The sequence below is a fragment of the Gopherus flavomarginatus genome, chromosome 2 (genome assembly GCF_025201925.1).
Source record: "Gopherus flavomarginatus isolate rGopFla2 chromosome 2, rGopFla2.mat.asm, whole genome shotgun sequence".
Taxonomy (NCBI): Eukaryota; Metazoa; Chordata; order Testudines; family Testudinidae; genus Gopherus; species Gopherus flavomarginatus.
In genome coordinates, this window is record NC_066618.1 from 172,673,462 (window position 1) to 172,698,493 (window position 25,032).

A 25,032-nucleotide genomic window follows, 5' to 3' on the forward strand; every position below is an offset into this window, starting at 1 on the left:
GGAGCTAAAGTAGGCTCCCTGCCTGCCTTGACTCCAGGTGGCTCCTGGAAGCAGTCGACATGTCCCTGTGGTCTCTAGGCTCTCCCACCCTGAGCGCTGGCTCCGCAGCTCCCGTGGCTGGGAACCACAGCCAATGGGAACTGTGAGGGCAACATCTGTGGGTGGGGGCAATGCGCAGAACCCCCTGGCCGCACCTCTGCCTAGGAGCCAGAGGGACATGTCCCTGCTTCCCAAGAGTCGCCTGAGGTAAGCACCACCTGGCGCCTGCTCATCTCACCCCCTCCCTCACCCCAACTCCTTGCCCCAGTCCTGATCCCCCTCCTGTGCTCTCAGTCCCTCAGCTGTAGTCCCATTTTTATGTTTGGCAGTATCTGAGCTTTTCTGATGGCCATCCATCTAGAATTACTTTCTCAAGCTCTTATAAGGTTGGGTCATTTTGCCTTTCTCATTTAAGCTTGTCAGAAAACAAAAATTAATGTGGAAACGAGTAGTACTTGAGTCCTATTTACTTCAAACCCCTGTTCCTGCAGCTCTCATGGGAATGCACTGCAGCTGTCTAATGCTTCCGCACCTGCCATATACTGCAGCATGGGGGACACCTCAGTGTGGCTTCTTTGCAATGCTATTTGGAAAATTTGGAAGCAGAGCAGCCACTTCCTCCCATTCTTTGCCAGGATCCATGCCATCCATTCTATTTTTGCTGAAGATTTAAGCCAAAATTTTCAAAACTGTGTGCCTGCAGATAGACTCCTAAGTTTATATATAGTCACCTAAATATATAGCCTGATTTTCAAAACTGCTGAATACTCAGCAGCTTCTTAGTCCCTCAATCTGTAAGCACCCGTTTTTTTAAATATTGGCCGTAGTTTTTTCCAGTAACTATGTGATGAAAAGAGCATGAGCTTATTTCCTGGCTCCAGTAACAGTTGAGTCAAGATTACCCAGAACCCAGGAGACAGACTAGTGGTCCTATGCTCTGAAAAGGGGACAACCCCACTTTAGTAGGTGGAATTAATCTTATATGGTTTGGAATCAAATATTTGTGTGTGTGTTTTTGCAGTGCTGATGCAGGATTTTTATATAAGTTTTTGCATGTGTTGGCAGGCAATACAGAAGAATATTTGGGACTTCTTGGATTTAGTAGATCCTTTTTCTCCCTTAAATGCTGGCTGGAGTGCCAAGCCTCAATGGGCCAAGTGAATTTTGGGGAGGGTTTATGTTTTTTAAATAGAAAGCAGGTATAATTCTATAGCGCTGGCAGATCACACTTTGAGTGTTTGGAATTTTCTGAGTACCACTTAACCTCAGGTTACACACAGGACTGAATCAGTTCATAGCCAGTCAGCAGTCTGTTGGTCTGTAAATATCCAGTTTGAAATGAAGGTATTAGCTGGAAAAGCCAGTGCACAAGTGACTCCAGATCCTGCCAGGAGTGAACCAATGACTTTATCTGCCATCTGCCCGCGTATTGTCTATTTAATATTTCAAACAATTGGGCACATCTTCACTATCAAGTTAGTAGAGAGACAAAAAATTAGATTACAGCAGAACTACAATAGTAACTATACCGCATAACTACAAGTAAGTAATAAGACATAATCGGCAATATATATTTCTGGATTATTATAAGGTGGTGGTATCCAATAGAGACTGAGGGCTTGGCTACACTTGCAGCTGTCGAACGCTTTAAGTTAAACCAGCCTTCGGAGAGCGCACTAGGGAAAGCGCTCCAGTCTGTCCACACTGACAGCTACCAGCGCACTGGCGTGGCCACATTTGAAGCACTTGCAGCTGCATTGGGAGCGGTCGGGGCAGCTCTAGGCACCAACAAGGCAAGCACCTGCTTGGGGCAGCCCATTTGCAGGGGTGGCATGGGAGCTGAGAACCAACAGGGGACTCTGGGAGCTGTAGTTCCTTGGTTAGCTGCCTGCCTATAGAGCCAGCCCTGGAGCAGTGAAAGAACTACATTTCCCAACATTCCCTTGGACACTGTCAACTGGAAAGGAAAGAGGGGGACCTCGTGCGGCAGTGTGCTGTGAGTGGAGAGTGGTAGGGAGACTATATTTTAGCATTCAAAAAACAGGACACTCCACGGGGAGAGAAGCCCCACCCTGCCACCATCCACTCCCTCCGACTGCCCCCCACAGAAACCCCAACCCATCCAACTCCCCCACCCCGCTCCCTATCCCCTGATTGCTCCCTCCCAGGACCCCACCCCCTATCTAAGCCTCACTTCTCCTTGTCCCCAACTGCTCCCTCCTGAGACCCCCCCCCAGCTTCCCCTGAGAACCCCACACTCTACCTGTCCCCTGACAACCCCCTGGGAGTCCCATGCCTATCCAACCGCTGCCTGTCCCCTGAGTGCTCCCCTGCACCCCTGACCAATCTAACCCCCCTTCTCCCTGCCCCTGACTGCCCTCCCGAACCTCCACCCCATCCAACCCCTCCTGCTGCTTGTCCCTTGACTGCCCCCTCCCGGAACCCCCTACTCCTTCTCCAACCCCCAGCCCCCTTACCGTGCCACTCAGACCAGCATGTCTGGCTCCGCGCAGCTCCAGAAACGCTGCTGCATACATGCTGCTGTGCTCCCCGGTGGAGCCCACAGCCTCCCCCCCACCCCACACACACACACAGCACTTGCCTTCCAGATTTCAACACCTCAAAATTCAGGAGTGCTCAAGCTCAGTTTGGGCAGCTGTTACGCCATTTCTCCCAAATCAAATATACTGATCCACTGTAACTTACTGTAGAAAAAGTAGGATAAAATTGAGCAAGAAATGCTTCCCAGTGGTTATTAGGACTGGAATTGATATTTTCAACAGCCATTGCCTTTTTGTTTGTTTGTTTGAAAGGAAGACAGTGATATTGTGTTGGCAAATTCCCCATGGAAAGAGTCAAACAAAAGAATAATAAAGGCACCTCAACTTTTCCTCATTTAAGGAGGACAGTCTTATAATATGCATCCAGATATCCTCCAATCGTACAAGCTGAAAATTGTTCCACTTTACTGCAGCTCTGTAACCACATGGGAACCAATCCCGTCTGTGTTTTGTGCACATCCAAAATTCCTGCTGAATGACCTGCCCTGGGAGCGAGTTACCATTGACCCAGGGCTGCAGCGGAAGGAGGATGCAGGTGTGTGTGGGGGAGAGCTCAGGGCTAGGGCGGCAGGAGGTGTGTGTGGGGGACACTGGTGGGAGGGTAGGGGAGAGCCCAGGGCTGGGGCAGCAGGGAAGTGCAGGGGGGAGCCCAGGGCTGGGACAGGGGGCAGCTAAAATTATTTTTTTGCTCGAGGCGGCAAAAAACCTAGAGTAGGCCCTGGGAGTGGTGCATTATGGGCAGCTATCCCAGCGTTCAAATGGCTGCAGCATACTTTTCAAATAGAGGGAATGGAGTGTGACAGGGAGTGTGGGGGGAGAGAGAGTGTGTTTTGGGGTACTGAGAGTGTGTCAGCACGCTGTCTTGTAAGTTCAGACCTCCCTGCCTCCCCCGCCTCTCTCTCACTCATTCAAAGCAAATATTAGCTGTTTGAGATTTTTTCAGACCAGATATGCAGTCGGCACTTTGAAAGGGAGCTTTGAAAGGGCACTTCCGTGTCCCGAATTCACAATAAAGACAAGAGAGCCCACTTCAGTAAATTATGGGACCTTTCCGGAGGTCAGTTAGAGCATTGTAATGTTACTTCTCATTTACACTGGCACTGAAGCACCTCACCCAATACACAACAGCTGTTAATCCTCTCGGGGAGGTGGAGTATCAGAAGCGCTCCAGCCAGGGAGTCAGAGCGCTCTACGTGTCTTGCCAGTGTGAACGGGGAGTAAGGTAGAGCGCTCTGAGAGGCTTTATTGTGGTATAATGTGCAAGTGTTGCCAAGGCCTGACTTTGGCTCGTCAATAAGTGCAGTAACTGCTCTGACATTTAACGAATAGACTGTTCTATGTGTAATATGAAATGGAATTTAGACTGTAGAGTGGAAAACATTACCCATAAAGTTCTCAGGCAATGTAAAGAGGTCTATGGCAATAGTGACAACTGAACAGGAAGCTGCTGTGCAATCCAAAGCCACTTTAAAAATGTGATTAGTTACACTGTTCAGAACAGAGTGTGGTAAAAGTTGTTTGCTGCTCCATGTCTAAATATGCCATTAGCATGGGATTTAAGCTCTTTGGGGCAAGGACCGTCCTTTTGTTTTGAATTCATATAGCAGCTAGTACAATAGTGTCTTGGTCCATGTCTGGGGCTCCTAGGGACTACCCTAATAATACAGATACTAATAACAATACTTAACAAAATATTATGTTAAGTCCACATTCTCTAGCTCCCTAATGCAAATAAGTGCTCTTTATTACATAGTCCTATAAAATATATGCCAAACACGTAGAGCCTGATCTAATTCCCATTGAAATAAGTGAGAATTGTCCCCTTGAATTCACTGAGGTTTTAGATGGGATTCTCACTTTCACTGAACAATTTTCTCCTAATTAGAGAGGTTGCCCTTGAAAATTATTGCCATTGCCCATGGAAATGACATTTTAAAGAAAGTATCAGTGTTTCCATTTCTCACAATTTCCTGGTGAGTCATGTGATTTCAGACAGGACAGTAGCTGGTCTCATGATGATGATAGATGCTCCAGCCCTCTCATGAAGGGGGTAACCACCCTTTAATTAGCTGCCTTCCCCACTCCCCTGCCTCCTCAGAAAGAGCAGCCAATCAAAGCTGCTGCAGAAGCCAGGCAGAGTTTTCCCCCTTACCTGCAAGAGACAGAAAAGTTTTTAAGTTGGAGTTGGGGGCAAGAGGGAGCACCCAAGGCCCATTCTCACAGGTGGGAGGAGGGAGCAGAAAGATCCTGGCAGCTCAAGCTAATTTCATGATTTTGGGGGGTTTGTCACATGAGTTTTGAATGTTTAGGGTTGGCACTATTGAAATGCACTTCCACAGAGCCACATGAAGAGCAGTTTCACATATTAGGATAGTTATTATCTTATTCCCGGAAATATGCGAAAGGCACATTTAAACTTTTTCTGCATACTTTGCTGGAATATTTTCCATTTGTGCTCTATGGATTAATTTTTTTGTTTTTAAAATCTCAGTAAAAATTTGCTGGCATTTTTATGTTAAGTGAAATTGTTTATTCAAGATAAATAGACAAGCTGTAAATGTATTCATGCACCTGGAAAAAAAATAGTGCAGAGACTTTGGCCAAAACTTCTCCTTATGTCTTTTTCTTTCTTGCATTCTTTGTATCTCTGTGCATATGTCACTGTCATTGCTTTTGCTTTAGGGCAATATTGCCAATGACATTTCTAAGGAGGAAGGTATTAGTTATCTCAGATTCCAGGCAATTTTGAAGCGGTGCTACTTTTTAAATAGTTATTCATCTCACAAGGAAAAAAAGTCAAATGTAGGTGCTTAAACTTAGGCTCCTAAATCCATATTTAACCAACTACAGAATTCTCTAATTGGGATGGCTAAATCTGGATATAAGAGTCTAACATTAAGCACCCACATTTGAACTTTTTGGCCCTGGATAATTCTGGGGAAGATGAAAGAAACAACCGACTAGTTTTTATTTAACAGTGAATCATTAAAAGTGAACCAGATGGCTAAATTTAACCATGGTAGTAAAGTGAAATTAGCTAAAAGTATGCTTAAAATCTTTTATTTGTTGTTCATCCTCAGTCTTTTTCCAGTGACTGATGATTTAGCAGAAACAATTCCGATTAAATTTTTAATATTAAGCAAATTAATTTACTGTCATATAAGTATGATATAATTGCTTCTGCATTCACTTTCCATAGCAACAGCACTCAGCTTCTCCCCCCTTGGCTTCCTTTGTCATATTCAGTTCATTTGACCTGAGAAGTGAATACTGTTGAATAACACTGAGATCCTGTAAAAAAAGGTATATTCTTCCTGAAGAGGAAGAGGAGTTACAAAGAGCTTGGACTGAAATGGCTGTGCACTAAAGAAACAATAATGAGATACAGCATAGCTGAGAAGGGTATCGGGGAAATAATGAACACACTCTTCCAACGTGTGACTTAGCTCTTCATGTGATGCATGACTCCACAACTCTTTTGCCATCCCACCCCTAATTTTCACACCCTCCCCTCCCCAGTTTGCCAGAGAGTCCACCATGACATGCATGGAGGCATAGAATCCCACAGAGCAGTCAGTATAAACCATATAGACCCTAGAACATCCCAAGCAGCCCTATATGCAGGGCTGTCTGACACAACAGAAATATTCAGTGTTGTTGAAATAATGTTGGACCCTGGATATTAGAGAGACAAGCTGGGTGAGGTAATATTTTTTATGGGACCAACAGAAGTTTTTCCATTGTGTTTTGGCTTACATAGATATACATGTCCTCTTAGAAACTCAACCAGTAGACATAAGAGATGGCAGAATACTAAGGAGAATGAGGATTAACTATGTAGTGATAAACTGTGCAGTGAGGTGATGACAAATTCTGAGTTCTTTTCTACTTATCTAGGAAACTTTAGAGTAAGCTAATACAGCATTACCCTTAAAATGAAGCTGAATATGGTAAAATTGCATTTATAAGACCCAGCTTTGGGAGGAGCTGAGCAACCTCAACTCCTACTGACTTCACTGAACATGCTGAACAGTAGCTGCTAGGGGGCACTCAGCACTTCACACAGTCCAATTCATAGTGAAGCAAAATTCTTCCCAAATTCTTCTAGTGTACTGTAATATGCATAACTGCTGATGAACATTCTCTTCTAGGGGCAGATCCTCAGTGGGTATAAATTGTCTCAGTTCCATTGAAGTCATCACACTGAATGGAGCTATGGCAATTGACACCAGCCGAGGATCTGTCTTATTGCAAGAATGCTATAGGGCACTGCAATGATCATTCTACCACCAGCTAGCAGCAAACTCCACTGCTGCCACATTGCTAGTGCTCAGAGATTTCAGTGCTGTGACCAGCTCTGATTGAACTGAGTATGAAACCATGATAGGCCCCTTTGGTTTGGGTTCCCCAAATGACACCACCGCTCAGCTTTTAACATTGTGTGCCACTGACAGTTTGTCTGTCATGGGCTTCTGGTTCAGGTGCCTCTATAGCCATTGCTGGACCTGGATTTCAAATAATGGATGTGCCATGAAAAAAACTGACCATATTCTTAGTAAAAATCGCTCTATAATGAAATCTCACTGGGTCTTCGGTGGCACAGTAGCTCCAACAAACTCAGATCATAGACTAGTTGCCGCTCTGTTCTCACGGCACCTTCCAACTCCTCACAAGCCAGATGGTCATCAGCAGTACAATGTGCAGCGTCTTTCTGTGGATCCTGTTGAAATACACACAGGCTTTCGAGGATCTCATATATAACTTTGGTACCCACTCTGATGACAGAGATTGCATGGAGTGGTATACATAATGCTATATCACACACAGCCACTGAAACAATCAGCTTCAGATGGTCTCACAAGAAACACTGGCTTTCTGAATACCCTTTGATATATTAGCAAAAAAAGACAGATGCAGGGAGATGTTCAAGAACATAAACAATTGCAAGGCATTTCCCAGGCCAATGCAAAATGTGATCATGTGATCTACATCAACTCTGCGGTCAATGAAGCAGATGACAGCTGTGTCCTTCCTCCAGAACCATCATGTGCCTGCCTGGCAGCCATGAGCGGCCTTCTAATATTCTCTTCATGATCATCAATGAATGAGGTCCTGAACAGATAGAAAACACATTATGAAAGTGTAATGAACCATGCACCTGCTGATGAGGGTCTAGAACTACATGACTTTGCAGACCCAGGGATGGACACTGATCCTCCATTACTAGTGGAAGTACAAAAAGACATCCAAAAGTTATGGAATAGATAGCAATAGGTCCCAATGATAGTCCCCCTTAGGTGCTCAAGAGTGCCTAGGAACCAATGAGCATTGGCCTGCATCAACTGTTCTTAAAAGGGCAGTATAACAGGGTCAGCACCCACCTCTCATGAGTGCCCCCCCTTTTAGCCGATGTGTGCCTGCAATCACTCAGCTTTGAACAGGGGTAGCACCCACTTCTTGCGGGCGCTCCCTTTCTGGTCAGTTGTTCAGCAAATCAGTCCTCCCGTCGAGTGACACAAACTGTTCCCTCTTCCAGGATATACAGTCTCTAGTTCTTTCTCACAGCCCTGGTTGGGGCTATAGCACCAAGGTTTCCTTCCTGGAGATACTGCCTTCTTTAACAGCCCAACAGGGGTCCGTCTTGGTACCCTCAGTTGGTGTCCTTTCAGCAGCCCTTCTTGGGCTCAGTCTTCAACCAGACCAGCAGGGCCCATCCTGGTATCCTCACCTAGTCTGGCTAGGTTCTGGGCTCAGTCCCCTGGTCTCAGCCTGCCCGCACTGACTTGTCCATGGTCCTGCTGCTCTTCCAGACACCCACTTCTTCTTCTTCAAACTCCAGGCAGCAACTGACTGCACTGCCGCTGCTGCTTCCTTTTATGTAGTCCTTCTGGCCCCCAATTGGTCACTCCAGCAGTACCTTTATATGCGCTATAGGTGCCAAATTCTGAACATAAAGTGTTTCAGTTTTGTTCAAAATGACACAAAGTCACAGAGATCTGGCCTTCATCCAATCACTCACTACATTCAAAAGCAGCTTTGCATTCGCTTTAGCCATGTTGCCAGGATGCCATGCCTCAAACTCTCCATCAACACAAAAAGTGGTGTATGCTTTGACCATATCTGGAGTCATCAGTAGGACCACCCCAGCGATTCATGGATTCTCATGACTGATCCAGAACTGGGAACTTCACTCTCTGATGGCTGGTACAGTGGTCCTCAGTAGACTGTGTGTGTTTGATGATGATGAATGGGCACATCTGGTTATAGTGAACTTCCTCATATAATGAAGCTTCTATATGGGGGAAATGACTTCACATTAAGAGAAATATTTTATTATTACTATTTAATGATTGTATTCTACATGCCAGCCATTGTGCTAGGCACCGTGCAGGCACAGAATACAACACTATCTGTTTATTTTTAACGGTATCTTCAGGACTAATACTTTGGTTTTCCTTTAAATTTTATTTTTACAACTCTTCTATGTGGTTACAGTGGCAATTTCCCTCCTCATGTAGGTCACATAAACAGCATATCGCTGCTAGGACATCTTGACACATAAGAGAAAAAAGAAACAGATTGTTTGGTACAGCAGTTTTATTCAGGCAAAAAAACAGGCAAGGACAGATATAGATAACAGAATCTAGAATAACAGATCAGGTTTTCAGACATTCTCCTCACAGGAGAATATTACAAATTTATCCTCTGCAGAGATAGTTTTCTTTTTAGATAGTTAAATTTCTGATTTTTTCTAATGTATTCAAGTGTGTCTTATTAAAGAAAAAGAAACAAACTCAAAACTACGTATTTAAAATTCTGTTCTGATGCTGTAAGGATCATCAGATCTTGAACGCAGGTTTTCATGGCTACCAGGCAGTTGACATCCCCACACTGCCGTAGCCTGGCTGCGCTATGCAACCCACAATCTACAGTGGATGCATGTCACGGGACATTCCTCGAGTGATCTGATTGGCAGTTGTTTTAGCAATCCCTGTTTGGCTCCTTGATCCTATAGAAGCTCATGGGGCATAATATAAAGTGTCCAGGCAACAATGTAGATCCTTAGCTCGTTGCCATGACTGCCCTGCTTCTCTGTTTCTGAACTCCCAGTATTGACTTTGGCTCTGACTTGGATTCTGACTCTTGATCAACCCCTGGGATCCCAATACCGAATCTGATATCTGGTACTGACCCTCAACCTGATTCCTGACTCTATCTCCAGCTCTCACACTCAGCTTGATACCTGATTCTGATTCTGGCTTGATCCTCAGCTTGGCTCTGACCCTGATACTGGGTCTGACCCCTGGCTTCAGTTCCTGGCTCCCAAAATCCTGCCACTATTCCTGTCTTCCTTCATCCAGGATCCTGACAGATGTGAGAAATTTGATACAAGACTTATTCTACAGACACATCCCTCAAATTCGTATTATCAAGATTTTGGGGAAATATCCCAATGTACTGAATTAAACAGATTCCTATAGAACTTTTTTAGAATTTTTATGAATGAGATTCAAGGAGACTACTCATAATAGCAAGGTCTATCTTCAGTAGTTGCATGCAAGATAAGGATAACAGCTAGTCTCAGGTCTATGCAATATGTGTTGTTACACAGACATTGATCTGTTGCACTTCTCAGTCATGTAATAAATAAATAATTTACTTACTGCTTTGCCAACAAACTGGTGTCACTTAATGTTATGTATTTGGTTGTCATGGTTTTTGTTTCTTTGGCAACTGAGTTAGATTATTAGGGGATAGCCCAGCCAGCTTCGGCTGGTTAGGCGAGCTCTGTGTCTGTAAATAAATGGTGGTTTTGTTAGCTGTCTGCTGTCTGGCCTCAAGTGATTTCTTGCTAAACCGGCTGCCTCCAACGATATAACAAGTGACAACGACGGTGGGATTCCGATGCTGCTCCAGTAACAGAAGGAAGTAGAAGTCAAGGTAAAGAACAAACAAACAAAAAAAAACTGCTTGTTTGCACTGACTGTGAAAGTGAAACTAAAAATCATGGCTACTCTGACCGGGCCACTGGAACCTTTTGATGAGAATATAGTGCAATGTCATGTGTATACTGAGCGTTTTGAGCTTTTTGTTATTGCAAATGACATTACAGAAGCGAAGAAGGTGCCAATATTCTTAAGTGTTGTAGGGGCTAAAACCTACTCCCTGCTACGCAGCTTACTACACCCTGTTAAGCCTGAGACTAAATCTTACAGTGACATCATGGAAATCCTGGGGTCCCATTTTTCCTCCAAACCACTGGTAATTGCTGCAAGCTATCGGTTCCACAAAAGAGACCAAAAAGAAGATGAAACAGTTGTACAATTTGTAGCAATTTTAAAAAAGCTAGCAGAACACTGTGAATTTAAGGAGATGTTAAATGATGCCCTGCGTGACAGGTTAGTGTGTGGCCTCTACAGTGAAGCTATACGGAAGCGCCTACTGACAGAGGCTCAGCTTACATTACAGAAGACTGTTGATATTGCTGTCTCCATGGAACTGACTGCCAGGGAGGCGCAATATATCGGTGCATCCCCTAGGGTGCAAAAGGTGTCACAAGAACCTACCCACAAAACTGTGCAGAGTCAAGAATGTTACCGCTGTGATAAGCCAGGTCACCAGGCATCAGAATGCTGGTGTAAGGACCTGGTGTGCCGACACTGTCAAAAAGGGACACATTGAGTGTGCCTGTAAACAAAAGAAAAAGAGGCCTATGGTCTGGCCGACAAAAAGAGGAACCCTGCATACCCTAGAGCAGACCCAGGATGATCAAGGTGACACCTCATCGCAAGAGGAAGTGCCACTACATGTTTTGTCTTTGGCAGTGGGCTCACATGAATACTGGGTAACCCCGTTGTTGGATGGCAAACCTATACGCGTGGAACTGGACACCGGTGCAGCCGTCTCACTGGTCTCCGAGACTGTGTATAAAGAAAAGCTACAGCACCTTCCGCTTAAGGCAACAAAAACTGTTCTGAAGACGTATACGGGAGAAGCTGTGCCCCTGTTGGGTACTATTGATGTTAAGGTGGAGCTCAATGGACAGGCTGCTAAATTGCCACTGTTTGTGATGAGAGGTAACTACCCAGTCTTAATGGGTAGATCCTGGCTTGGGAAGATTCAACCAAGCTGGGCAGAAGTGCACCGGATGACTAAAGAAGAAACCAGTCTAACCCCTATACTAAGGAAACATGCTGCTGTTTTTGGAGAGGATTTGGGACGTATGAAGGGAATCACTGTGACATTGAACATTAAACCTGACAGTCCACCAAAATATCTGAAAGCCCGAACTGTGCCATATGCCATCAGGCCAAAAGTTGAAGCAGACTTGGAGCGCCTGGTCACCAATGGAGTCCTAATACCAGTTACCTATAGCCCATGGGACACTCCTATTGTTCAAATAGTGAAGAAAGATGGCTGTCTCCGGATTTGCAGTGATTTTAAAGTCACTGTCAACCCAGTGTTGTGTGCAGAGTAATATCCACTTCCCCGCATCGATGACCTCTTTGCAGGCCTGGCGAAGTTCAGTAAGATTGATCTGAGTCAAGCATATTTACAGATGCGCGTCGATGAAAAGTCCCAAGAGCTGTTGACTATTGTGACTCATAGGGGGCTTTATCAATACTGTCACCTACCCTTCAGACTAACGTCTGCTCCCACCCTGTTCCAGAGGGCTATGGACCAGATCTTGTGTGGCTTGTCAGGATTTCAGTGCTAGCTGGATGATATCCTGGTCACTGGAAGGAATGAAGAGGATCACTTAAAGAATTTAGAGGCTCCCCCACCTCAAAATGTAAGCCAGCTGCGCTCGTTTCTAGGACTTACTGAACTATTATGGAAAGTTCATCTCACAGTTAGCCACACTGCTAAAACCACTTCATGAGCTCCTTGGGCAGAACAAGGCCTGGAAGTGGACTAAAGCCTGTGATGTTGCATTTAACAAAGCTAAGGATGCATTGCTAAATTCTGAAGTTCTAACGCACTCTGATCCATCCTTACCCCTACAATTGGCCTGCGATGCCTCCCCTTATGGAGTGGGAGCAGTCGTGTCACACATTATGCCTTCTGGAGAAGAGAGACCTATTGCTTTTGCTTCACGCACTCTAAGCAAAGCAGAAACTAACTACGCCCAAATCGAACGTGAGGCATTAGGAATTGTTTTTGGAATTCGGAAGTTTCATCAGTACCTGTTTGGGCGGAAGTTTACTCTTCTCACAAACCATCGACCTCTGACGTCAATTTTTGGACCCTACACAGGCATTCCCCCATTAGCTGCTAGTCGTATGCAACATTGGGCATTGCTACTTTCAGCACACACATATGAAATCAAATATCGGAAATCCACTCTGCACTGCAATGCAGATGGCCTCTCAAGGTTGCCTTTGCCAGTCAAACATCAAGATAGTGCCCAAAAGGAAATCTTCTCCTTTGAACAGGTAGAGAATACACCCATCACTGCTACTCAGATAAAGAAGGCAACTCGCATTGACCCAGTACTGTCCCAAATTATGGACCTGGTGATGCATGGAAAATCTCGACAAACCTCTCCGGTCTCACCCGACCTTGTTACCTACACGTCCAGGAGGACAGACTTATTGATCCAATCTGATTGTTTGTTGTGGGGGAGATGTGTCATTATTCCACCACCACTGAGATCACAGATGTTAGAACAGCTACATTCTGGTCACTGTGGAATAGTGCACATGAAGGAAATTGCACGAAGCTATTTTTGGTGGCCTGGATCGGACAGTGCTATTGAAGAGAAGGCAAAAGCTTGTATGTCATGTCAGAGTGTGAGGAATGCACCCCAGTGGGCACCCCTACACCCATGGGACTGGCCTGAAAACCCGTGGCAATGTATTCACATTGACTTTGCTGGCCCCCTTGAAGGAAGCATGTTCTTGGTGGCAGTAGATGCCCATTCTAAATGGCCAGAAGTCTCTATAATGCAGTCCACTACTGCAGAGAGTACTATCCAAAAACTACGGGGACTCTTTAATCATTTCGGTCTGCCAGAACAACTTGTGAGCGACAACAGACCGCAGTTCGTCTCTCAGGAGTTTCAAAATTTTATGAAGGCAAATGGGATATACCACATCACGTCAGCACCATATCCATCCACCAATGGATTAGCTGAAAGATTTGTGCAGACAATGAAACACGCTTTGAAATCAGCAAGGGGACAACACTCCATTCAAAAGTGTCTGGATACCTTCTTACTTTCCTACAGAAACACATCTCATGCCATGACCCAGGCATCCCCAGCCTTTCTAATGATGGGACAACAGCTGCGCACTTGCTTTGTTCTGCTGAAACCTTCTGAACCCCGACAAATTGTGCAAAATCAGCAGCAATATCAAGTCATCAGATGGGCACCCAGAGCGAAAGACCGAACCTTTAGCCCAGGACAGCCAGTTTTGGCTCGGAATTATACTTCCAGAGCTAAATGGGTCCCTGCCACGATCATCACTCAAACAGGACCTGCTTCCTACACAGTCCGGACTGCAGAGAATCTTACCTGGCGGCGACATGTAGATCAGCTGTTGCCAGGTCATGCCAGTCCTCAGGACACATATGCAGTTGAGTGGTCTGACTTCACCTCTTCTGGTGAGACACCGAATCACGAATCACCTGTTCCTGACTGTTCTCCTCCATTACTGCCGGCGGCTGAGATACCCCTTTGCCCCGCACGAGCTGATACCTCCTCACCTGTTCGTGCTGCGGACCCTGAGCCCATAGTACTTTCGGGTGCAACAACACCAGAATTTCGCCGTAATCCACCTAGAGACTGAAGGCCTCCTCATCGGCTGGATCTTTAGCTAGGGCGAACCCATGGTTATGGGGCAAAATAATCCCCAGGGTTTAGCTGGGAATGGAGGCAGTCTACCCTCCTTCTCTAGTCTAGTGTGTGTTTTATTTAGGGGATGTTCTTATTAGGGGGGGAGGAATATGTTGTGTATTTGGTTGTCATGGTTTTTGTTCCTATGGCAACTGAGTTAGATTATTAGGGGATAGCCCAGCCAGCTTCGGCCGGTTAGTCGAGCTCTCTGTCTGTAAATAAATGATAGTTTTGTTAGCTGTCTGCTGTCTGGCCTCAAGTGAGTTCTTCCTAAACTGACTGCCCCCAAGGATATAACACTTAATATATTCGCTCAGGTCTTTGGGAAAGTTGTAAGACTGGTTGCAATTACAAATCTGGTTTAGCTATAAATGTGTGTTTAAAAAAAAAAACCAAAACAAGACTTCAAATATTTCATCCTTAACATATGTTGGTCAGTTTGCTTACTGCACCAGAGCCTGAATAGAATAGAATGTCTGTTATTTACGTGATCAAAGATTTTTCTTTTTCACACTTGTTTTGTTACCTTGGAAGTAACAGGAATGTCAAGCTGGTCTTGTCTTCCCAAGCTTTGCTGTACAATCTGTTGGCAGTTTCAGAACATGTTCATTTTGAGCTTTAATCCTTTATCTGAAGGGATGGAGGTACTGAATTGTTAACTAAAACATGCAGAGATGCTAATTAATTATTGAAGTCAGATATCTGAGAGCAGGACCACAGGAGCAGCAGAGATACCATGGTATCAAAGGGGGTGGGAAGAAAGCAGGGTGGAGTGTCAGAGGTTGGGGAATTTCTTTCCCAGAGAATTTCTTGCCTCTTTCACAGCCCTCCAACATTCTTTCATGGGAAGGCTGAAAGGAATCTTTTCAAACTACAGGAGAGTTCCTTGGCCAATTGTCATCCTGCTATGGGTATTTCTTTGGAAAAAGTATAGTTTGGTTCCAGGTGCTTAATAGAGTCGCTATATACAGATAACAATAGTTAAGAAATTGGGCCAAATTCACTGCTGTATTAAATTCTATTCAACCCAGCTGAATTCAAAGCAGCAGTGCATCTGGCCCACTAATTCCCATCTGAAACTGGAGTCTCCTTGCACCGTGTAAAAAACTGATGGTGCATTACTGCAGCTTGCTCAGTCATGCTCTAGCCCGCACAGTGAAAACTCCCTGAATTTGTATTGCTCACCTTCAGCTAGAGGGAAGCTAGTTTGTTTCCATGTGACATTTCTGTGAGGTTGCCTTGCTTTTCAGCAGTTATGCATTTCCTTGGAAGGGGCACTGGCCACCTTCTTTTTAGGACAATTCTCTTCAAAATAAAGATCTCCCTACTGAAATTTGGCTGATCTGAGACACTGCTTATTGCTTTTTGGAGAAAGGACTAGAGGGGATACAAATGAATAATACAATACAAAAGTCAGGTAGACCACTATGACTTGGAATGAATACTGGTAAATCATGCATCATGATGACAGATATAGACCTTAGAATGGTGTCTCAATTTTATTTTTTCCTTTTTTTATTATTCCCATTTCACTACTAGCTGCATTCAGACCAGGACAGAGGAGATGGCTCACTTAAGTACATCCTTTCTGGAGATGGAGCAGGAGACCTCTTCATTATCAATGAAAACACTGGAGACATACAGGCCACAAAGAGACTAGACAGGGAAGAGAAGCCTGTTTATATACTTCGTGCCCAGGCTATAAACAGGAGGACTGGACGACCAGTGGAACCAGAGTCTGAGTTCGTCATTAAGATCCATGACATCAATGACAATGAGCCAATGTTTACAAAGGATGTTTACAACGCCAGTGTTCCGGAAATGTCGGATGTCGGTAGGTGTCAGCTCAGTAATTCACTGTCTGATCTGGGTTCTTTTGGGGGATTTGCATCAGCGTCCATTATTCAGCGGTGTGGGGCAGATACCTGCTGTTGAGTTCATTTGGAGTTGTGGAGCATTCAGAATCTCTGAAAATCAGATCCCTGGTATATGGGCTGGAGCTGGAACAGAAGTCCTAATGCTGTTCAGCTCTGCTTGTTTATGGTTTAGGACAGAAACAAACTGGAAAAAGGTGGGGTGGGAGCATGAACCGCCCACAAGAGAAAGTCAGCGTACCTCTCAGCTCTTCTCTGATTTTGAGATACAATGTTAAATTTCCTTTGTCCCTCCACAATCTTTTGTTTCTCATTGAAGACAATGGGAGTTCTCCATTGCCCATTGAAGTGAAGCCATATCTTTCCACTCACTTCACTGGGCTTTGGATAAGGCCCTCAGAATTAATAAAAGAACATACAAATCAAATTTCAAATGAATGGATTAAAAATTCACCTTTGGAGATTCAGGGGGCCCCTATTTAGAGTTTTCACATGTTAACATATATTTGTCCCTTGTTTCTTTTTAGAGAGAGCTGGGAGATTGAATAGCAACACAGCTCATTTGTAATCTGAAACAATGTCCATTGAGGGAGAAGCATTAATTAAACAACATCAAGTAGAGGATTAAAATAACCGCAAGCAGTATGCAAAAAAGAACTAATGGGCATCTTCTCTCAGCTCTTCACGGAGTTTGTCATGTGAATGAAACCTTACCCCCATCAAAATCAGAGCATCCCCCTAACCTTTTACATTAGGACATGGCATTATTTAATCTGTGGAGTGGATACTTTGTTCAAAAAATCTGTTTTCAGTCCCAAAACCAACACTGGTTTGGTACAAGAAACACTTAATTCAGAACTGAACAGCGGTTATTGTTCTTAGAGAGATGGATTCAAGATTCCAAATTCCAGGCTTGTTCAGATCCAAGGTTTTGATTTGACCCATTCCAAAGATGAGACACTGCAAAATTCAGTTCTTGACTTGGGTTCAGATTTTAAATACCCACCAGCATGAGGGTGTTCAGATCCTTGGGTTTTGGTACCACTATACATTTCATAGAAAATATCAAACAGAATTTAACTTTCCTCCAAAGTCTAGACTATTGACCTTTTTTTTTTGGCTCCAACAGCAGCTGGAGTTTGTCCTTCCCTACAGTATTGGGCTGGTGTCTGTTAAGTAAAGGAGTGGGCAAAGCAGCTTAGATGAAATAAGAATGTCGCTTAGGTTTTGCCCAAAACTTGAATTTATCCAGAACTGGATTTTCTTTAAATCCAAAAAACTTCAGCTGTGTTTAAAAATGTACTTTTTTTCTTTCCTTTTTTCCCCCCCCCAAATTGCCACACTCCCAGGTTCCCACTGGGACTGAAAGGAGAACTGCCAAAGTGTCACAAATAGAGGCTGGTTCTTGAATTCCCAGAGCAGTTTTCCAAACCTAAGATACCCAGCTAGTTATAATAAACATCCAAACTCTGGACTTGATGAGATTCCTCCAGGACTGAATTAAACAGTCTATTCTGGATCGCGGATGTGTTGGCAATAGAGAAGGAGCTGTTCAGTGCTTCATGATGAATAGATTAAATGCAATGGGGCTTGATCTTTTGGCTCCCAATTAAAATGCCCACAAGCGGGTATTTAAAAGGCCTTATTCAGTTTCCCAAAATTCTTTCACTGAGGACATAGCATTTGTCACCAGCAGTCCAGTCCCTAAGCTTTGTAGATCTCACTGGTTTCCCCTGAGGCACAGGGCCATTTGTGCAAACCCATCCACATCAGGGCCCTCCATGGCTCCCTGGCAATATAGCACTAGGAATTCTTCAGCTAGAAGCTACTCCTGGGATTCCCATGAAGGGAATTTCCCTTGCACAGAAAAATAATAATAATACTGAATAAAGTTGAATTACTTTTAGAAGATTAGCCACAGAGGTCTTCCCACACCCACTCCCAAGTCCTCTTCATACCCAGGGGAGCCACAAAAGTGGCTGATTATTCCAGTCCAGCTTGGAAAGACAAGATCTATATGCACAGTACCCCATCTCCAAAACATCTCCTTAATAGAAGAGACAAATTACTTTAACTGTCTGTTAACGCTCGCGTGGGCAGGGAGACGGATTTCTGAAAGGCCAGTATCACAGTACCGTTCTTGTTTTTGAATTACAGTAACTGTACTATATTCAAACCAAATGTTTTCTATAAATGAGCAAGCAAACAGTAGGTACAGGGAAAGAATATTTTTCAACCACACAAATTGCCTTTTGTTGAAATCATTTTAAAGCATTTTTGGCCCCTGTCAGAGTAGCGATCTAACTACGCAAAGATCAGGAACATTAAAGCACGTCCAGCTGGATAAATGCACAGGCAGCTATACTATAAATTGCTCTGTCCACTGACAAAAGAGTACAGGTTTTTATTTATCATTGCAGGTACATTTGTTGTGCAAGTCACTGCGACCGATGCCGATGATCCTACCTATGGAAACAGTGCTAAAGTTGTGTACAGCATTCTCCAGGGACAACCGTATTTCTCAGTGGAGTCTGAGTCAGGTCAGGAGACCTTATATCTGTCATTCTCTGACAGTGTCTGTAATTTAAAATGACATGTTAAGCCAAGCTAGGACATATTAAACAAAAACTTCAAAGAGATTACATTTTACTAAGTGCAAAATCTGACAAACCCAATAGAGCGATACATCTGTAAACATGACACCTACATTATTGTAAGCTTAACATCAAAGCCTAATAAATAAATTAGAACTGGATGTGAACTAGTTTTCAATCATTTTCAACAAGCAGTGGGCACGGACCCTTTGCAGAGCCTTAAATTAAACCAAGTGTTGCTCAGTTCAGGAGTTTGGCTCCAGTGAGGAAAGGAGAAGGGAAGGCGGGTGGAAAGATTACTCATGGATCATCATAACAGCTGAATTAAGCTGAGTTTTCTTTTCTTCTTCTTGGTGTTTATTTAAAACTTGTGCCAATAAAATGATTAAAATTATTTTTCTGTGCATCTGCAATGTAGAGAGATATTTTTATGTTAATCTTCTGGGGGAAAATCTTCATTTAGAATCATGATAGAAGAGATGTATTTGGCTCTGCCTCACTCAGTATAACATCTCTCAGGATCCAGCCTTTTTGGGTTCTGTCTTGGGCTGTTGGGGAGATTTTCATCAGAAAATATTGATTTCTCAAAACTGAAACTTTATGTGGCAACATATCTGTATCAATGAAACTTTTGTTAGGAAGGTTTCTCAGGTCCAAGATGGAATTTCTGGAGAGAATGAGAGACACAAACACACACCCAGAGTAGCCCGAGGTGAGTGGGAGACCGAAGTGAGTGCTGTTAGATATTCTAGCAAGGGTCTTTCTCATTTTTGGAAAGGTTTTGGTATCATTCCAATGTGTAACACAAACAAATTTTGAAACCTCATAATTGTTCATAAAATGGAATTCTTGTTTTCTGGCCAGCCCTAATTCTATCCTCAGAAGGGCATCAAGTCAGATAGTGCAAGGGGGTAAATAACATAGGACTAGGGGGGAGGGGAAGATTTAGGGATTGCATTAATAAATAAAGGAAACCCCGAATTTGGAACAAAAACTCGTTTAATCTCACTTTATGAAAAGTGGATGAGTTTACTCATGGTACAAAATTACTCATTAAAGTGATATTCAACAGCTTGATTATTATTTTTAACTCTAGACACACACACCCAAAATTAAAAAAAAGTTGTCTCTACCCCTGTAACATGGCTGATTTTGTTGTTGTTGAGGTTTGGATAATCATATGTCCAATAGTTTCTGTTCTTCTTCGAGTGCTTGCTCATATCCATTCTAGTTAGGTGTGCGCGCGCCGCGTGAACATTCGTCGGAAGATTTTTACCCTAGCAACACTCGGTGGGTCGGCTGGGTCGCCCCCTGGAGTGGCGCCACTATGGCGCCGGATATATACCCCTGCCGACCCAACCGCTACTCAGTTCCTTCTTACTGGTCGTTGGAACAGTGGAGCGTGGCTTAGCTGTCCCCCACTTCCCTAGCTACTCATAGGTTCTTCAATATCTTTGTTGTATATAGTTGGAATTTATATAATTACAGTTAGTTTGATAGTTCTTTAGATAGTTAGTGTATATAGTTAAGCGGGGGTTGGGCATTAGCCCCTTCCCCGCACCCGATGCCAGTGCCCATGCCCGGTTCACCGGGATTCAAACCTTGCTCGGCCTGCCACAAGCTGATGCCTACAGGAGATCCCCACGACTCCTGTCTCAAGTGCCTCGGGGAATCGCACATTACAGATAAGTGCTGTATTTGCAAGGCATTTAAGCTGAGAATGAAGAAAGAGAGAGACTTTCGCCTAAAGAATCTCCTCATGGAGGCAGCTCTGAACCCTCCACACTCGGCACCAAGCACTGTGCTAGAAGTGCTCCTCCGGCACCGGACCGTGCCGGCACCGCTAAGACGCCGCGTCACCAGCCATCTCCGGCGCAGGGACCTGCTCGACACCGATCTCTCCTCGAAACTGAGGAGGTCAAAGTCCTCCACTACCTCTGTGCCCTCTGCGCCGCAGACACAGCCTCGTTCGGACTGCCCAGCACCTACACCTGCCGCGGCACCGACTGCTGCGGTACTGTCGACTCCGGTCCTGCCTCAACCCCTGGCACCGCCGGTGCGGGTATTACACTTGATAAGTAAGCTAGCCCTAATGAGACCACCTTCAGTCGACCCGGCAGGTCAGCACCGATCACGATCCAGGTCCCGGCGCCATTCACAGTCTCATCGACGATCACAGTCCTGATGCCGCTCGCCTCTTTGGTAGCGGTCATACTCACAGCATAGATCGACGTCTCGGCCTCCAGCTCGGTACTCTCAGTACCGCTCCAGCTCTCGGCACTGCTCCTGGCACCAGGGCTCTCGCAGCTGTTCCCGACGCAGACCTTCGAGATGCAGGTCTACCTCCCGGCACCGTGCAGATCGCAGGTCCTGATCTCATTCTCGGTACCGGTATGGCTCCAGCTACCAATACCCAGTGCCGAGGAGGTCAGCAACGGCGAGAGAGAAGGATTCTTACCAGGGTCTTTCAGCTCCTCCCTGGCCGTCCCAGCACCCGTCCATGTCTTCGCAGGCGGACAGTTCGTACGCCCAGGACAGAGACTCCAATGTATCCGCCAGGATATTCCACGAGCCCCAGGTCCAAGATCATGGCCCTCACCAGTGGGCATTCTGGACACCTTGGGCATATCATCAGGCTCAAGGTGCACATCCAGGCCCATCTCGCTCTGCCACATCGGAGCACCGGGTGCCAGAAGCCACTATAAGCCGACCTCCTTCTTCTACTTCGGAGGAAGTGCCGGTCCAGCCACAAGACTCCCAGATCCCAAAGGAGACAGAGGCTGGCCACCAAGAAGAGGCCTCAACTGACCCGCTTGTCCCTGGTCTCTCCTCATCCTCCTCCCTTGACGAGGCGGTAGCCGGAACATCATCTGTAAGCCCTCCGCCAATTGACCTGAGGGCCCATCAGGACCTCCTCAGGCATGTGGCACTAAATATGAACTTGCAAGTCGAGGAGGTCCTGGAGGTAGAGGACCCAGTGGTGGACATTTTATCATCTGATGCCCCCACGAGAGTGGCCCTCCCCTTTATCCAGACGATTCAGGCCAATGCCAACACGATCTGGCAGTCTCCGGCCTCTATCCCACCTGCTGCCCGGGGAGTGGAATGTAAATATATGGTGCCCTCCAAGGGCTACGAATACTTATATGTCCATCCTCCTCCCTGCTCCCTCGTTGTCCAGTCGGTCAATGAGAAAGAACGCCATGGCCAGCAGGCCCCAGCCCCGAAATCAAAGGAAGCGAGGCGCATGGACTTGCTGGGGTGCAAAGTCTACTCTGCAGGCGCACTCCAACTCCACGTGGCTAATCAGCAAGCCCTCCTTAGCCGCTGTAACTATAATACCTGGGCGGCGGCAGACAAGTTTAAGGAGTTACTCCTGCAAGACTCCCGGCAGGAATTTGCGGCCCTCCTGGATGAAGGAAAAAAGGTGGCTAGAACTTCCCTCCAGGCTTCCTTGGACGCAGCGGACTCTGCAGCCAAGACCCTAGCCTCCGGAGTTACTATGAGACGTATCTCATGGCTGCAAGTCTCAGGCCTTCCCCTGGAGCTCCAGCATACAATCCAGGACCTCCTCTTTGAAGGGCAAGGCCTCTTCTCCAAAAAGACAGACCCTAGGCTGCAAAGCCTAAAAGATAACAGGGTCATTATGCGCTCACTGGGCATGCACACGCCAGTGACTCAGCGCAGGCCATTCCGCCCCCAGCCACACCGCTCTTACCCTCAGCCCAGGCTGAGACAGGACTTTGCCAGAAGGCAGGGTAGAACCGGTTGTCAGAGGCAGTCAGGCACCCAAGGGGGCCAGAACCAAGGTCCCTCCAAACCATCCACAGGGCCAAAACCCATCTTTTGAAGGTGCGCCCGAGGATGAAGTACCAGTTTCGTTAAAGGCTCCATTCCCTCCTTTCTCCAACCACTTCTCCCTTTTCCTCCCTGCGTGGTCCCAGCTAACGTCAGATCGCTGGGTCTCACGCACGCTGGAATTTGGGTACCACCTCCAATTTATTTCACGCCTCCTCTTCCACTTCCCTTCCTCGTCCCTCTTTAGGGACCCCTCTCGCGAGCAATTCCTCCTTCAGGAGGTGCAGACGCTCCTTGCCAAAGGAGCCATAGAGGAGGTACCAAAACACGAAAGGGGAACAGGGTTTTACTCCCGCTACTTCCTAATCCCCAAGGCAAAGGGGGGGTCTCAGACCTATCCTGGATCTGCGGGAACTCAACAAATTCATGATAAAGTTGAAGTTCTGCATGGTATCCCTGGGGACCATCATCCCATCCCTGGATCCCGGAGACTGGTATGATACCCTCGACATGAAAGATGCATATTTTCACATAGCCATCTACCCTCCTCACAGGAGGTACCAACATTTTCAGTTCGCGATCCTACCGTTCGGCCTCTCTGCAGCCCCAAGAGTATTTACGAAATGCATGGCTGTAGTCACGGCCCACCTCCGCTGCTGTCGGATACACGTTTTTCCATATCTAGACGACTGGCTCATCCAAGGGACCTCTGAGGCACAAGTCACCCATCACATCGGCATTGTCAAGGACCTTTTCCTACATCTAGGCCTGATGACCAATGCGGAAAAATCCACTCCTATTCCCACTCAGAGGATAGACTTTATTGGCGCCACCCTGGACTCCAGTCTCGCCAGAGCCTGCTTACCGCTGCCCCGGTTCCAAGCAATGGTGTCCATCATCCAGAGCCTGCAAGCTGTTCTGTTGACTTCGGTTCGCACTTGCCTCAGTCTCCTGGGTCACATGGCGGCCTGCACGTTTGTGACGAAACACGCTAGACTGCGCCTCCGTCCCCTCCAATCGTGGCTCAACTCACTGTACCGACCAGGCAGAGATGCCATAGACATGAAAGTCACCATTCCCCTGAGCATCCTAGGCTCCTTCGAATGGTGGCTGACCCCCTCCCTGGTGTGTGCAGGGCTGCCGTTCCATCCGCCCCAGCCCTCTATGTCCCTGACGATGGATGCGTCATCTCTCAGCTGGGGTGCTCACCTTGGACATCTACGCACTCAAGGCCTTTGGTCGTCTCAGGAGCTGGCCTTGCACGTCAATGTCCGGGAGCTGAGAGCAGTCCGCCTTGCATGCCTGGCATTTCAGCAGCACTTGCAAGGCCGTTGTGTGTCAATATTCACAGACAACACAACAGTCATGTACTATATAAACAAACAGAGTGGGACAAGGTCCTCAACCCTTTGTCAGGAAGCCATACAACTCTGGGACTTTTTTGTAGCCCACTCTATAGACCTCATAGCGTCCTTTCTCCTGGGGGTTCGAAACACTCTGGCGGATCACCTCAGCAGATCCTTCCTTTCTCACGAGTGGTTGCTTCGCCTGGACGTTATTCTTTCGGTCTTCCGGAAGTGGGGATTTCTCCGTGTAGACCTCTTCACGTCCCGTGAGAACAGGAAATGCCAGATATTCTGTTCCTTTCAAGGCCTCTCCCAGGATTCGATAGCGGACGCTTTCCTGATACCATGGACGACTCACCTGCTCTACACTTTTCCACCGTTCCCGCTCGTCCACAGGGTCCTGCTGAAAGTACACAGGGACAGAGCCCGCTTGATCATGATCGCTCCAGCGTGGCCCAGGCAGCACTGGTACACCATGTTGCTCGACCTGTCAATAGCCAAACCCATCCCTCTACCTCTTCACCCGGACCTTATAACTCAGGACCACAGCAAACTTCACCACCCAGACCTACAGTCCCTCCATCTCGCGGCATGGCTCCTAAGTGGTTGACCCAGTCTGAGTTGGGTTGCTCTGCCTCAGTGCAACAAGTACTCTTGGGCAGCAGAAAGCCTTCCACTGGATCAACATATCTGGCCAAGTGGAAGCGTTTCTCATGCTGGTGCAGAGAGCAGAACATTCTTCCCGCCGAGGTCTCGATCCCAACCATCTTGGACTACCTCTGGTCTCTTAAACAGCAGGGCCTAGCGGTATCATCATTGAGGGTACACTTGGCAGTCATCTCTACCTTCCACCCAGGGGAGAACGGCCGCTCAGTGTTTTCACTTCCTATGGTATCTCGATTCCTCAAGGGCTTGGAGCGCCTATACCCCCAGGTACGCCACCCCGTCCCAACCTGGGACCTCAACCTGGATCTTACCAGA

General features: G+C 46.2%; 1 protein-coding gene across 2 annotated transcripts in view; it reads left to right on the top strand.

Annotated features, from left to right (window-relative positions):
• The window catches only part of CDH6 (cadherin 6), a 129,809-nt gene that overhangs the window by 72,613 nt on the left and 32,164 nt on the right, over nucleotides 1-25,032 (top strand). For both annotated transcript variants that reach the window (XM_050939951.1, XM_050939952.1), the window contains 2 exons: nucleotides 15,979-16,273; nucleotides 18,734-18,853. In XM_050939951.1, the coding sequence (XP_050795908.1) occupies nucleotides 15,979-16,273; nucleotides 18,734-18,853 (415 nt within the window). The remainder of the gene's footprint in view (nucleotides 1-15,978; nucleotides 16,274-18,733; nucleotides 18,854-25,032) is intronic.